We start from the raw sequence: 16564 nt of genomic DNA on the forward strand, positions 1-16564 counted from the left end.
TCATTCATTCATTCATTCATTCATTCATTCATTTATTTATTTTGCTTATACAGATCCATTCTATTTATTTTATTTTGTTAGTATGTTTGGTTCTGTTCTCTGTCTCCCCCTTCTAGACTGTGAGCCCGCTGTTGGGTAGGGACTGTCTCTATATGTCGCGAACTTGTACTTCCCAAGCGCTTAGTACAGTGCTCTGCACACAGTAAGCGCTCAATAAATACGACTGATTGATTGATTGATTCCTCTCCACATCTGGGGCCCCTTGCCGGCAAGCGTTTGTAGGCTACCGTCCGCGGTTGGAAAAACACTCCGCAGGAAGCCTTGAAAAACGGAAAAGGGGTCCCCTTCTCTGGAATGGAGATTCCAGTCGGTCGGTCAATCCTATTTATTGAGTGCTTTCTGGCGACAGAGCACTGTCCTAAACGCTAGGGAGAGTCCAATAGAACAACATAACAGACGCATTCCCTGCCCACAACGAGCTCACAGTCTAGAGGAAGAGAAAGGCATCGATACCAACAAGAGCGGTGTGGCCTCGTGGAGAATTTCCGGGCCTGGGAGTCGGAGGACTCGGGTTCTAATCCTGGTTCTGCCAGTGGCCTGCAGGGTGACCTGGGGCAAGATGCCTAACTTCCCTGTGCCTCAGTTTCCTCATCTGCAAAATGGGGATTCAAGGCCTTCCCTCCCTCCTACTTAGATTGTGAGTCCCAAGTGGGACAAGGACTGTATCCAACTTGATTAACTCGCATCTGGGAGTCGGAAGGACCTGGGTTCTAGTCTCAGCTCCACCCCTTGTGTGCTGTGTGACCTTGGGCAAGTCACTTCGCTTCTCTGAGTCTCGTTCCCTCATCTGGGAAATGGGGATTCAAAGTGTGAGCCCCATGTGTGACAGGGACTATGACCACCCTGATTAGCTTGTGTCTACCCCAGCAATTGGAACAGTGTTTGACATACAGTAAGCCCTTAACAAGTACCTAATAATAATACAAGTACCATTATTATTATTGCTACATTACTATACTATACTATAATTACTATCATTATTATTATTCTAGACTGTAAGCCTATTGAGGGCAGGAATTGTCTCTGTTGTTGAATTGTACTTTCCAAGCGCTTAATACAGTGCTCTGCACACAGTAAGCGCTCACTAAATAGGACCGAATGAATGAGTTATTACCTGTTCGCCCTCCCTCTTAGACTGTAAGGAGCTCCATGTGAAGGATAAGGGCTGTGTCCGATCTGACTGTCTTTATCTACTATCCTAGTATTCCGCACAGTGCTTGGCACACAGTAAGAACTTGATATTAATAATTGTGGAATTTTTTAAGCACTTACTACGTGTCAAGCACAGTACTATGTCATTTCCCAAGCGCTTAGTACAGTGCTACTGTATTCTAGACTGTGAGCCCACTGTTGGGTAGGGACCGTCTCTATATGTTGCCAACTTGTACTTTCCAAGCGCTTAGTACAGTGCTCTGCACACAGCAAGCGCTCAATAAATACGATTGATTGATTGATTGCTCTGTACATAGTAAGCGCTCGATAAATATGATTGATTGATTGATTGATTGCTCTGTACATAGTAAGTGCTCGATAAATACGATTGACTGATTCAGGATCATCAGGTCCCACATGAGGCTCCCAAGTCTTAAGAGGAGGGAGGCCAGTGTGATCTAATGGGAGTCAGAGGAGTCAGGTTTTAGTTCTGGCTCTTCCACTTGCCTTCCCAGCGTGGCTCAGTGGAAAGAGCCTGGGATTTGGAGTCGGAGGTCATGGGTTCAAATCCCTGCTCCGCCAATTGTCAGCTGTGTGACTTTGGGCAAGTCACTTCACTTCTCTGGGCCTCAGTTCCCTCATCTGTAAAATGGGGGTGAAGACTGTGAGCCCCCCGTGGGACAACCTGATCACCTTGTAACCTCCCCAGCGCTTAGAACAGCGCTTTGCACATAGTAAGCGCTTAATAAATGCCATTATTATAAATGCTTAGTACAGTGCTCGGCACAGAGTAAGCACTCAATAAGTACGATTGAATGAATGCTGTGTGATGGTGGGAAAGTCACCTCAGTTCTCTGGACCTCCGTTTCCTCATCTGTAAAATGGGGAGTCAATACCTGTCTGGTTGGGTTTTTTGGAGAGGTGGAGGGGGCGGACGGGTCTGCGTCGTCGGTTCCCGGGCGCTGCCTCCGCCGCTCGCTTCCCTTTCCACTTCCTCCCCCGCTCACTTCCTCGCCCGCCGGTCCTGCCTGTCACTCCTGCGCTGAGCGCTCTGTCACTCCGCCCGCCGCTCTGCCGCTTCCTCCGCACCTTCCTCCGCTGCTGGCTCTGCCCCTCGCTGGGCTACTTCCTCCACCGCTCGCCCTGTCGCTTCCTCCCCTGATCATTCTGTCGCCTTCTCCGGCCCTTCCTTCATCATCATCAATCGTATTTATTGAGCGCTTACTGTGTGCAGAGCACTGTACTAAGCGCTTGGGAAGTACAAGCTGGCAACATATTGAGACAGTCCCTACCCAACAGTGGGCTCACAGTCTAAAAGGGGAATACTAATGGCATTTATTAAGCACTTACTCTGTGCAAAGCACTGTTCTAAGCGCTGGGGAGGTTACAAGGTGATCAGGTTGGCCCACGGGGGGCTCACAGTCTTAGTCCCCATTTTACAGATAAGGTCACTGAGGCACAGAGAAGTGAAGTGACTTGTCCAAAGTCACACAGCTGACAATTGGCGGAGCCGGGGTTTGAACCCATGACCTCTGACTCCAAAGCCCGGGCTCTTTTCCACTGAGCCACGCTGCTTCCTTGGCCACTGGCTCTGCCCCTCGCTCGGCTACTTCCTCCACTGCTCGCTTTGCTTCTTCCTCGGCCTTTGTCTCTGGCTCTGCCGCCGGCCCCGCCACTTCCCCTGCCTCTCCAATCAATCAATCGTATTTATTGAGCGCTTACTGTGTGCAGAGCACTGTACTAAGCGCTTGGGAAGGTGGCTGGGCCCAGCTGCCGCTGCCACCTCAACCACCCGCAACTCCCACCCCAGGAAGCTGCCACCCTGGAGACCCTCGGGCACCCTGCTGAGAAAGCCTCCGTGGCAACCCACCAATTAGCCACACATTAGCCCTCTTCTCAAGTCCTGAGCATAACGCTGCTCTTTGGGCAAGAGGTCACTCTGGGGGAGAAGGAGGAGGAAGGAAAAGGTGGACTATAATAATGGCATTTATTAAACACTTACTACATGCAAAGCACTGTTCTAAGCTCTGGGGAGGTTACAAGGTGATCAGGTTGTCCCACGGAGGGCTCACAGTCTTCACCCCCATTTTACATTTGAGGGAACTGAGGCACAGAGAAGTGACTTCCCCAAAGTCACACAGCTGACAATTGGTGGAGTCGGGGTTTGAACCCATGACCTCTGACTCCAAAGCCCGGTCTCTTTCCACTGAGCCACGCTGTAAGCTGTAAGTTTCTCCTGTCAGCTGTGAGCGAGAATCGTGTCTCAACTCTTACCCAAGTGCTCAGGCCAGTGCTCTGCACACACGGTTACGGGCTCAACAGAGTCAACGGATTGATCGACTGAGGGGGAGAGGAGAAGGAAGAGGAGGAGGAGGAAGGAGGAGGGGAAAAGAGAAAAGAAAGAGGAGGGGAAAGAGGAAAACCAAGAGCAACAGGAGACTGTGAGCCCCACGTTGGATAGTGACTATATTCAACCTGATTAGACTGTATCTACCCCAGTGCTTAGATCAGTGCTTAACAAATACCATCATTATCATTATTACTATTAAGGGGGAGGAGGAAATAGGTGGACTTGAAGATTCTCCTTTCGACTTGAGCAGGGATCATGTCTATCAATTCTCTTGTATCCTCCTTTCCTAAGTGTTCAGTCCAGTGTTCTGCACACACAGTGAGGGCTCAGCAGATACCACTGACTGATTGACTGGGGTGGAGGGGGAGAAGGAGAAAGACAGAGAAGAAGAGGAGGGGAAAGGAGAAAAGAAGGAGGATGAAGAGGAAAATAAAGAGGAAGAGAAAGGGGAGGAAAAGGAGAGGAAGGGGGAAAAGGAGGAAGGCTCCATCAGGGAAAAAGATGGAAAAATCTCCACTCCTTGTCCGCTCCCTGCAAATCTTCCTGAATGATCATGCTTAATGAGACCCGAGCCCAGGAAGGTTTTGGCCCACATCGCTCTGCAGAGTCTGGCACAGACTCAAGAGAGCCCACCGGGGGTTTGAATGTCATTAAACGAGGGTGGGCTTCTGCAGCCCAGTCCTGAGGATCTCCGCTCCGTTCACGGACATTTTACAACTTGTCCTTAACAAGTGGTCCGCCGGAAAAAAGGCCACAGGGAAAGACAGGACGAGGGGCACAGGGCAGATAAGCAGGGAGAACTCAGTCTGTCCCAGATCACTCTACTTGTGCTCGACCGATCAATCCATCAGTGGTATTTATTGAGTGCTTACTGTGTGCAGAGCACTGTTCTAAGCAGTTGGGAGAGTACAACGTAATAGAGCCGGTAGTCACAATCTGCCCTCTTCTCTCCATAATAATAATAATAATAATGGCATTTTTTAAGCGCTTACTATGTGCAAAGCACAGTTCTGAGCACTGGGGAGATACAAGGTGATAAGGTTGTCCCACAGGGGGCTCACAGTCTTAATCCCCATTTTACAGACGAGGTAACTGAGGCTCAGAGAAGCGAAGTGACTTGCCCAAGGTCACACAGCAGACATGTGGTGAAGCCGGCATTCGAACCCATGACCTCTGACTCCAAAGCCTGTGCTCTTTCCACTGAGCCACTCTGCTTCCACGCTGCTCCACCCGAGCTGTTGCCACGTGAATACAATCACTCATCCTATCCCGCCTGGATGACCGCATCAGCCTTCTTGCTGATCTCCCAGCCTCCTGTCTCTCCCCACTCCATTCCATACTTCACTCTGTTGCCCGGATCATTTTTCTATAAAAATGTTCATGATGTGTTTCCCCACTCATCAAAACAATCCAGGGGTTGACCATTCAGGTTGACCATTCACCTCTACATCCAACAAAAACTCCTCACCATTGTCTTCAAAACACTCAAGCACCTTGCCCTCTCCTACCTCACTACTCTCCAACTACTCCAAGGCAGTCCGCACACTTGACTCCTCTAAAATCAACCTTCTCCCTGTGTCTCACTCTTACCCATCTCGCCACTGACCCCTGGCCCTCATCCTGCCTCTGGCCTGGGATGCCCTTGCTCCTCAAATCTAACAGACAATCACTCTCCCCCTACTCAGTTCAAAGCCTTAATGAAGGTCCATCTCCTCCAAGAGGCCTTCCCAGACTAAGCCCCCCTTTCCACTCCCTTCTGCATCTCCCTAACTTGCTCCCTTTATTCATCCCCTCTCCCATCCCCAATCCACTTTTAAACATATCAGACATTTATTTAATAATAATAATGATGGCATTTGTTAAACGTGTGAGTCCCACGTGGGGCTCACAGTCTTAACCCCCATTTTACAGATGAGGTAACTGAGGCTCAGAGAAGTTAAGTGACTTGCCCAAGGTCACACGGCAGACATGTGGCAGAGCCGGGATTAGAACCCCGTGACCTCTGACTCCCAAGCCCGGGTTCGTCCCACTGAGCCAGAGTCACGCCTGCCTCCCCACTTTTAGCCTGTAAGCTCGTTGTGGGCAGGGAACGTGTGAGTACATTGTTGAACTGTCCTCTCCCAAACTCTTAGTAGAGTGCTCTGCACATAGTAAATGCTCAATAAATACAATTGAATGAATGACTGTCCACAGGAAGCTTACAACTAGAGCCGGGCCATCCCAAACAGAGGGTGGAGGCAATGGGGAAGCACGGGAGATGGCCTCCTCAATGTTCCCCCTCAAGGCCTATTTAGGGACAGTTCTCGGCTCCTTCCTCCGGCCCTCCCACCCTCCCATCCCTATAACAGGTTCCACCTGTTCATAGGGAAGCCCCGAATTGGGCTTTGAGGACAGGTGTCCGGGGGTCCTCGGCCCTCCATTAGCGGGGCGTGGGCTCAGCTGGGAACATGGCAGACCCTGGGACAGGAAGGGTCTGCAGGACTGGGATTTCCGCCTGTTTTCCCCCCACGACCCCGGGCCTGGGTGGAAGGCTGGAACATACGGGTCTCTCTGGCAAGGTTCCCCAGCTCTGGTTCTTGGGACATTCAGGAACGCCATTCGTACATCTGCCAGGACCACGGGGCTTTGGCGTCATAATAATATTAATAATAATAATGCTGATGATATTTGTTAAGCGCTTACTATGTGCAAAGCACTGTTCTAAGTACTGGGGTAGATACAAGGTAATCAGGTTGTCCCATGTGGGGCTCACGGTCTTAATCCCCATTTTACAGACGACGGAACTGAGGCACAGAGAAGTGAGGTGACTTGCCCAAGGTCACACAGCAAAGAAGTGGCAGAGTCGGGATTAAAACCCACAACCTCTGACTCCCAAGCTTGGGCTCTATCCACTAAGCCAAGCTGCTTCCCAATGCAGTTGCCTGACCAAAACATTTCCCACCAGAACTTCTCTCCTTCTGCTCTTCCTTCCCTCTTCCTCCTCCCATCTCACGGCACATGGGGAGACTCTACTTCTCCTTCCCTCTCCCTACCCGTATTGCGGTACTTGGAGAACCTTGGCTCCTCCTTCCCTCTTCCTCTAGAGTCAGTTGAAGAGCTTCCGCTCTTCCTTCCCTCTCCCTTCCTCCCATCTTGAGGAGGGTCCACCTGTCTCCATGTTTCGTTTTGTTGTCTGTCTCCCCCTTCTAAACTGTGAGCCCATTACTGGGTAGGGACCATCTCTATATGTTGCCAACTTGTACTTCCCAAGTACTTAGTACAGTGCTCTGCACACAGTAAGCGCTCAGTAAATACGATTGAATTAATGAATGAATGAAGGATCCATTCCTCTTTCACTCTCCCTTCTCCCGACCTGAGGTACTTGGGGAACCTCGGCTCCTCTTTCCCTCTCCCTCCTTTCCAGCCTCTCAAGGCACTCGGGGAGCCTCCATTCTTCCTTCCTTCTCCCTCCCTCCTTCTCAAGTATTCCCCTCCCTCCCGGCCTCTCGAGGCACTTGGGGATCCTCCAGTCTTCCTTTCCTCTTGCTCCCGGACTCTGGAGGTATTTGAGGAGCCTCCACTCTCCCTCTCTCTCCCTCCTTCTTGAGGATCCTGGAGAGCCTCGGCTCCTCCTTCCCTCTCCCTCCTCTCTGGCCTCTCAAGGCACTTGGGGAAGCTTCTGTTCTTCCTTCCTTCTCTTTCCCTCCTTCTCAAGGCACTCGGGGAGCCTCCATTCTTCCTTCCTTCTTCCTCCTTCTCTAGTATCCCTCTCCCTCCCGGCCTCTCGAGGCACTTGGGGATCCTCCAGTCTTCCTTCCCTCTCCCTCCCGGCCTCCGGAGGCATTTGAGGAGCCTCCGCTCTCCCTCTCTCTCCCTCCTTCTCGAGGATCTGGGTAGCCTCGGCTCCTCCTTCCCTCTCCCTCCTCTCTGGCCTCTCAAGGCACTTGGGGAAGCTTCCGTTCTTCCTTCCTTCTCTTTCCCTCCTTCTCTAGGCACACGGGGAGCCTCCATTCTTCCTTCCTTCTTCCTTCCTCCTTCTCAAGTATCCCTCTTCCTCCCAGCCTCTAGAGGCACTTGGGGATCCTCCAGTCTTCCTTCCCTCTCCCTCCTAGCCTCTGGAGGCAATTGAAGAGCCTCCACTCTCCCTTCCATCCCTCCTTCTCGAGGAACCTGGGGAACCTCGGCTCCCCCTTCCCCTCCCTCCGCCCTTGAGGAGCCTCCGATCCTCCTTCCCCACCTCTCGAGGCCCTCGGTGACCAGGGCTCCTCCTTCCCTTCTGAAGGCCCGGGCGGCCCCCCAAGGCCCCGCGATGCCCCGGCGCGGCGGGCGGTCTGACCTGGACGGGCTCGGGGGCGAGCTGGACGACGTGCTGCAGACGCTCACTGTGGTGGTGGCGGGATTCCTCCTCGTAGACGACGTCGCGGTCGGGCTGGGGCAGGTTGAGGAAGCGGCGGATGGTACCCAGGTTCTCCCAGAGGGTGCGATTCTCCGGGCTGGGGTTCTCCTTCCAGCGCAGCAGTTCACACAGCCAGCCCTGCCCAGAGAAGGCCCCCCGGGGGCCCGGCGGGGGGCCCCCGGGGACGGCTCACTCAGTCAGTCCATCCTACTTAGTGAGCGCTTCCTGGGCGCAAAGTGCCGCACTGAGTGCTTGCCAGAGGATGACGGAACGATAAAAATAGTAACAGGGAATGTCACTGGCTCAGTGGAAAGAGTACGGGCTTTGGAGCCAGAGGTCACGGGTTCAAATCCCGGCTCTGCCAATTGTCGGCTGTGTGACTTTGGGCAAGTCACTTGGCTTCTCTAAGCCTCAGTTCCCTCATCTGTAAAATGGGGATTAAGACTGTGAGCCCCAAGGGGGACAACCTGATCACCCTGTATCCCCCCAGCACTTAGAATAGTGTTTTACAAATAGTAAGCCGCTTAACAAATGTCATCATTTTTAGACTGTGAGCCCACTGTTGGATAGGGACTGTCTCTATATGTTGCCAACTTGTACTTCCCAAGCGCTTAGTACAGTGCTCTGCACACAGTAAGCGCTCAATAAATATGATTGATGATGATGATCATTATTATTATTGTTGTACCATACTTTCACAAGTGCTTAATACAGTGCTCTGCACACAGTTAATGCTCGATAAATCCCACAGAATGAATGAACAGTAACTGTGGTATCCGTTAAGCGCTGATTATGCACCGGGCACCGTACTAAGCGCTGGGGTGGATACAAGCAAATCGGGTTGGCTACGGTCCCCGTCTCACATGGGACTCACAGTCTCAATCCCTGTTTTACAGATGAGGTCGCTGAGGGCCAGGGAAATGAAGTGACCTGCCCAAGGTCACACCACAGACAAGTGGCAGAGCGGGGATTCGATCCCATGACCTTTTGATTCCCAGGCTGGGGCTCTATCCAATATATCACACAACGATAAGCTCCCTGCCCACAACAAGTTTGCGGTCTAGAGGGGGAGACAGACATTAGAGGAAATCAATAAAATGACAGATAAGGACAAAAAGGGCTGTGGGGCTGGGTTGGGGGATGAATAAAGAGAGCAAGTCAGGGTGACACAGAAGGCCGTGGGAAAAGAGTCAGCACGGCAAAGTACATAAACCCCGGGCCTGGGAATCAGAAGGTCATGAGTTCTAATCCCAGCTCTGCCACGTGTCTGCTGTGTGGCCTTGGGAAAGTCACTTCACTTCTCTAGGCCTCAGTTACCTCATGTGTAAAATGGGGATTAAGACTGAGATCCCCATGTGGGACAGGGATCCCATTTGCTTGTAACCACCTCTGCGCTAGTACAGTGCCTGGCACACAGTAAGTGCTTAACAAATATCACAATTATTAATATTATTATTAGTCAGTTAGGCACTTACTGAGCACTTACTGGGTGTAGAGCACGGGACTAAGCACTTGGGAGAGGACAACACAACAATATAACGGACACATTCCCTGCCCACAGCGAGCTTACTGTCTGTGGGGGAGACAGACATGAATAGAAATAAAGAAAGTACAGCTATGGATATAGATGATGTTGGGCTGGAGAATAAAGGGAACGAGTCAGGGCGACACAGAAGGGAGTGGGAGAAGGAGAAAGGAGGGCGCAGTCAGGGAAGGCCTCTTGGAGGAAAGGGAAAGAGAGGTCGAGACTGGGGTGGGAGAGGGGTCAAGTGAGGGAGAGGGGGCTTGGTTCCTACTCCGTTGCCCCAAGCCGCAGGATGTAACTCGCACCCGACGTCACCATCAGGAATAACCACGATAATTGGGCCGCTCGTTAAGTGCCCACTAAGTGCCAAGCACTGTGCTGATCACTGGGGTACATGTAAGGCAACCAGGTCAGACACAGTCCCTGTCCCACAAGGGGCACACAGTCAAATTAACGTGGCCTAGTGGAGAGAGCCCGGGCCAGGGAGACAGAATGCCCTGAGTTCTAATCCTGGCTCCGCCACTTGTCTGCTGGGGGACCTTGGGCAAGTCGCTTCCCTTCTCTGAGCCTCAGTTATCTCACCAGGAACATGGGGATTGCGACTGTGAGCCCCATGTGGGACAGGGACTGTGTTCGACCCCATTTGCTTGTATCCACCCCAGCTTAACAACTTGATCACCATGTATTCCCCCCCACACCCCACCCCGTGCTTAGAACAGTTTATTTTGTTAATGATGTGCATTTAGCTTTAATTCTATTTGTTCTGATGACTTGACACCTGTCCACATGTTTTGTTTTGTTGTCTGTCTCCCCCTTCTAGACTGGGAGCCTGTTGTTGGGTAGGGACCATCTCTATATTTTGCCAATTTGTACTTCCCAAGCGCTTAGTACAGTGCTCTGCACACAGTAATCGCTCAATAAATGATTGAATGAATGAATGAATGAACAATGCTTTGCACACAGTAAGCACTTAAATGCCATCATCATTATTATCATATGACAATTTAATTAGGGGGGAGAAGAACAGGGACTGAACGCCCATTTGACAGATGAGAAAACTGAGGCACAGAGAAGTGACGCCACTTGGCCAAAGTCACACAGCTGACAACTGTAAAACAGGGAATCCATCCCTGTTCTCCCTTTTACTTGGACTGTGAGCTCCCTGTGGGATCTGATTCGCTTGTATCTACGCCAGCGCTTAGTACAGTGCTGTTAAGTAAGGCCTTAAGAAATAATATTAAAGGTGGAGCCGGGATTAGAAACGAGGTCCCGTGATTCCCAGACTCGGCTCTTCCCACTAGGCCTTGCGGCTTCTGCAGGGAAGTCCATCCACAAGCAGCCCTGCTGAGAAAGCCAGTGGTCACTTGTCTCTGCGTCCTGACGCTGACCCGCCTGGCTAGCATCCTGCTTGAGAGGGGCTGCGACCCTCGCACATCCCGCCGCCCTCACAGTGCGGTTTGGAGGGGGGTTTCAAACAGAAACTCGTCACCATTGGCCTGGAATGCCCTCCCTCTGCCCATCCGCCAAGCTAGCTCTCTTCCTCCCTTCAAGGCCCTGCTGAGAGCTCACCTCCTCCAGGAGGCCTTCCCAGACTGAGCCCCTTCCTTCCTCTCCCCCTCATCCCCCTCTCCATCCCCCACATCTTACCTCCTTCCCTTCCCCACAGCACCTGTATGTATGTATATATGTTTGTACATATTTATTACTCTATTTATTTATTTATTTATTTATTTATTTTATTTGTACATATCTATTCTATTTATTTTATTTTGTTAGTATGTTTGGTTTTGTTCTCTGTCTCCCCCTTTTAGACTGTGAGCCCACTGTTGGGTAGGGACTGTCTCTATATGTTGCCAATTTGTACTTCCCAAGCGCTTAGTACAGTGCTCTGCACATAGTAAGCGCTCAATAAATACGATTGATGATGATGAACAAATAGAATTAAAGCTAAATGCACATCATTAACAAAATAAACTGTTCTAAGCACAGGGTGGGGGGTGGGAGGGGATACATGGTGATCAATCCCCTAGTCAATCCCCTTGCCCCCTCCTACCTCACCTGGCTTCTCTCCTACTCCAACTCAGCCGGCATGCTTCCCTCCTCCAGTGCTAAACTTCTCACTGATCCTCCCTCTCATCTACCTCTGGCCCACATCCTGCCTCTCACCTGGAATGCCCTCCCTCCTCAAATCCATCAGACAATGACTCTCCCCGCATTTCAAAGCTTTCCTGAAGGCCCATCTCCTCCAAGAGGCCTTCCCTGACTGAGGCCTCCTTTCCTCTTTTCCCTCTCCTTTCTGCGTTGCCCTGACTTGCTCCCTTCATTCATTCCTCAATCAATCATATTTATTGAGCGGCTTACTGTGTGCAGAGCACTGTACTAAGCGCTTGGGAGGTAACTGAGGCCCAGAGAAGTTAAGTGACTTGCCCAAAGTCACACTGCTGGCAATTGGCAGAGCCGGGATTTGAACCCATGACCTCTGACTCCAAAGCCTGGGCTCTTTCCACTGAGCCACGAAGTTGCTTGCCCAAGGTCACTTGCCCAAGGTCACTCAGTGGAGAAGTGGCAGAGCGGGGATTAGAACCCATGATCTTCTAACTCCCAGGACCAGGGTTTTATCCACTAAGCCAGGCTGCTTCTTCCAGAACCCACCATTCTCAAGTCTGGTCTACCCCAGGAGGGATTGATCCCGCTCCAACCCCCTGCCTCCGAAGTCTTCAGTTTACACCAGAGGGTCTTCTGATCCCAGCCATGGATTCTGTCTAGGGATCCCCCCAAAATGAGGAGAGCACCCCCCGGCTCCTGGCAGGAACAGCCGGAAGAACAGCACAAGGAGGAGGCGGTGGTGTATTTCACCAACCCCAGAAGAAAGCAAGATTTCCTTCTCTCCTCTGCAGTGGCCCAAGGCGGCGGCGGTGGCCCCAGCTGTCCTCATTGTCAAGCCCCTTCTTCCGTTCCTCCCTTCCTTCCTCCGGCCTCCATGTTAATAACCCCAGATCATTCCATTTTCTCCTTCAACTGCCGGCTCGAGCGCGGCCCGAGACTAAAACAACCCCGGCCCATCTGCAGCAGCTGTAAGCACTGAACTGTGAAGCCACTGGGGATTTATAAACTAATTTGTAACACAACGCTGCCTTGTTTTTACAAGTGAGAGGCCACATTTGCACAGACCTGAGCTTTTCTTGCAATAAACTGGGAGTTGGTGGGGTGGAGGGGGGGGAAGGGGGAGAATCAGGTGCTGAGGGGGTGAAGAGGAATGAAAACAAGAGATCTCATCATTTCTCTGGAAGGGAAAAAGAATAATTTTTTTGACAATATCTTTGGGGCTATCTTGGCTCACCTGAGAACCAGAAAGGAGAAGAGAAAACTTAGCTCTGTCTTAATAATAAATAATAATAATATTGGTATTTGTTGAGCGCTTACTATGTGCTGAGCACTGTTGTAAGCACTGGGGTGGATTCAAGGTAATCAGGTTGTCCCCCATAGGGCTCACAGTCTTCATCCCCATTTTACAGCTGAGGGAACTGAGGCACAGAGAAGTGAAGTGACTTGCCCAAAGTCACACAGCTGACAAGTTGGCAGAGCTGGAATTGGAACCCATGACCTCTGACTCCCAAGCCCGGGCTCTTTTCCACTAAGCCACGCTGCATCTCTTAAGAAAAAGACATTCCCCTTGGGGATTACTCTCCAAAAAGGAAATCCTTTCTGAAATGGAAACTAAACCCTCTGTGGCGGGTGGGGGAAAGAATAGGGCATCTTTTTGCTGATGGGAATGGGTCCCCTTCGACTGGTGTCTTTCCCGTACGTACGGGCAGGTCTCCTCATTGTCTCCTGGGGGCTGCTGGAGAGCAAAGACCTCTCCCCGCCCTCTGCCCAAAGCCCAGCAGACGAGAAGAACGGGAAGAGAAGGAAAGCCAGGTGCTGCCAGGCCCAGCGGCACCTGCTGCTCTGGTCAGGGAAGCAGGTGCATTGTGGGAAACTCCTCCTGGAGATCCAACAGGTGACCCCACTGTCAGAGCCGGGGATGCCCAAGGCCACCGGTGATTTGCCTGCACCGTCCCCCTTCCCAGGGGTGTCAGAGGGGCCAGTGGGAGGCCTGAGCTCTCACTTCTGGAAGGACAGATGGTCGGACGGGGCTCAACGACCTCAGGCGGGAGGCTGGAGTCCCTGACATTGAACCCATCACGGGGTGGACCAGACTCGAGGGTGACTGAGGGTGTAGATGGAAGCAAAACCAAATTAACTTCTGGCAGCGGGGGAAGGCCCCGTTGCCAGGACAATGGAGAAGCTGTGGACTGAGGGCAGATGTGGTCTGGGGTGGTCATGGCCACCCTGTGCCAAGGAGGCTTCTAGGAAAACACTCATCCTTTCATTCATTCGTACTTACTGAGCATTTACTGTGTGCAGAGCACTGTTCTAAGCGCTTGGGAGAGTACAACAGAATAGGATACAGACACATTCCCTGCTCACAAGGCGTTTACAGTCTAGATGGTAGGAGACTGACATTAACAGAAATGAAGAAATGACAGATCTGGACATAAGTGGGGGATTCATTCATTCATTCAATCGTATTTAATAATAATAATAATAATAATAATAATAATAATAATGGTATTTGTTAAGTGCTTACTATGTGCAAAGCACTGTTCTAAGCGCTGGGGGAATACAAGGCGATCAGGTTGTCCCACGTGGGGCTCACAGTCTTAATCCCCATTTTACAGATGAGGTAACTGAGGCCCAGAGAAGTTAAGTGACTTGCCCAAAGTCACACAGCTGACAATTGGCGGAGCCGGGATTTGAACCCATGACCTCTGACTCCAAAGCCCGGGCTCTTTCCACTGAGCCACGCTGCTTAATGAGCGCTTACTGTTTGCAGAGCACAGTATTAAGAGGTTGGGAAGCATAATTCAGCAAAAAATAGAGACAATCTCTGCCCACAACGGGCTCACAGCCTACAAGATGAATGAAGGGAGCCAGTCAGGGTGACGCAGAAGGGAGAGGGAGAAGAGGAAAGGAGGGCTCAATCCGGGAAGGCCTCCTGGAGAAGAAGGAGAAGATAAGGCCTGGAAGGGGGAAATCTGTTGGATTTGGGGTGGGGGGGAGCATTCCAGGCCAGAGTCAGGATGAAGGCGAGAGGTCGGCGGCGAGATAGACGAGATTAAGATACAGTGAGGGGTCTCATGATCCCACCACATATCTGCCCGGCTGATCGGATAAAGGGATCTAACCTCCAATGACGCCCCCCACCCCCACCCCCCCGGCAAGCCCCACGAAATCTGGAAGATACTTCACAGCCTCAGCCATATTGCGCACCGTGTCTACCCAGCTGCTACGATAATTAGCTTATGAATGTATCAGCTGGTTCTGGGATTTTTATAAATAATAACTAACCTACGGAGCAGAAAGATTTCCATGAGCCTAATATTGGCAAGAAGTGGCCCTCCTTCCCTCCCTCCCGTCTCCAGCTTGTCGTTCCTCAATATATCCCTCCGGCTCGTCCAGATCGTCCCCAGAAGGGTCAACCCCTCCACCCCCTTCCCCTCCCTGGATATCAAGGGAATCTGGAGCCCGGCTCTTAAGACGACAGCATAGGTTTGGGCAGTTTTCTTCGCGGAGGTCAGCAATTGTTTGCGCAAATAATGTGATATAATAAAAATACGATTGATTGATTGACTCACTCCCCCACTGCGGGTTGGGGTGGATTTCTCTTAGATGGCGCAATCCTTTCCCCTCCTTCAGACCCCTTCCCATCCCACCCCTCTTCGCCTCTTTATTCCCCTAGCCTAAATGTTCTTTAAACTCTGTCCATGCCTCTAAATTCCGAGCTCCTGGTGGGTAGGGATCTTGTCCACCAATTCTACCAATTGATCGATCGATCAATTGTATTTATTGAGTGCTTACTGTCTGCAGAGTATTGAACTGAGCCCTCGGTAGAGTACAATATAACAGAATTGGTAGACACGTTCCTGCCCACAAAGAATTCTACTGTGTTTTACGTTCTGAAGCGCTTAGTACAGTGCTTTGCACACAGAAGAATGTAAGCTCTCTTTGGTCAGGCATTGTAATGATCAACTACACTGTACTGTATTCACTCCTAAGCGCTTAGTACAGTGCTCTTGCACACAGAAAGCGCTCAATATATACCACCTATTGATTGACTGATTTAAGCCAAGGTAAGTCCAGAAAGCTGAATCCTAGCTGCTATAAAAGGTTCCAACTTTAATTTCAATGTCTTTCTCTCTCCCTCATCCTCCGTCCCCCCTCACCCCTCCATCCCCACCCCATCCTTTGGAGACATTTATCTGTCCTGTCGACATCGGTCAATGAGACCTGCTTGATGATAATAATAATAATAGTAATAATAATGGTATTTGTTATGCGCTTACATGTGCCATACACTATTCTAAGCGCTGGGGTAGATACAGAGTAATCAGGTTGTCCCACGTGGGGCTCACAGTTTTAATCCCCACTTTACAGATGAGGTGACTAAGGCACAGAGACGTTAAGTGGCTTGCCCAAGGCCACACAGCAGACAAGTGGCGGAGCTGGGATTAGAACCCACATCCTCTGACTCCCAAGCCCAGGCTCTTTCCATTAAGCTATAATAATAAGCTATAATAATAATAATATAATATAATAATAAGCTATAATTAAGCTTAGTACAGTGCTCTGCGCATAGTAAGCACTCAGTAAATACAATTGATTGATTGATTGATTAATAATAATGGTATTTGTTATGTGCTTACTATGTGCCAATAATAATATAATAATGGCATTTATTAAGCGCTTACTATGTGCAAAGCACTGTTCTAAGTGCTGGGGAGGTTACAAAGTGATCAGGTTGTCCCACTGGGGGCTCACAGTCTTAATCCCCATTTTGCAGATGAGGGAACTGAGGTACAGAGAAGTGAACTGACTTGTCCAACGTCACACAGCTGACAATTGGCGGAGCCGGGATACAGCGCTTGCACTTTGTAAGTGCTTAACAAATATCACAGTTATTTTATCAATAGCACTGACCTGAGCGCCTATCACGTGCAGAGCGCTGTGATCATGATGGCATTTGTTAAGCGCTTACTATGTACACAGCACTGTTCTAAGC

The 16564-nt window shown here is 50.6% G+C and overlaps 1 protein-coding gene across 2 annotated transcripts in view; it reads right to left on the minus strand.

The window, feature by feature from the left end:
* SATB2 (SATB homeobox 2) overlaps positions 1-16564 on the minus strand; it is a 246362-nt gene that overhangs the window by 28367 nt on the left and 201431 nt on the right. For both annotated transcript variants that reach the window (XR_005451860.1, XM_038749731.1), the window contains one exon: positions 7878-8075. Coding sequence is in view for 1 of the 2 variants with exons in the window: in XM_038749731.1 (XP_038605659.1) it covers positions 7878-8075 (198 nt within the window). In the remaining variant the exon portion in view is untranslated. The remainder of the gene's footprint in view (positions 1-7877; positions 8076-16564) is intronic.

This window comes from Tachyglossus aculeatus, chromosome 7, assembly GCF_015852505.1.
Source record: "Tachyglossus aculeatus isolate mTacAcu1 chromosome 7, mTacAcu1.pri, whole genome shotgun sequence".
NCBI classification, from domain to species: Eukaryota; Metazoa; Chordata; class Mammalia; order Monotremata; family Tachyglossidae; genus Tachyglossus; species Tachyglossus aculeatus.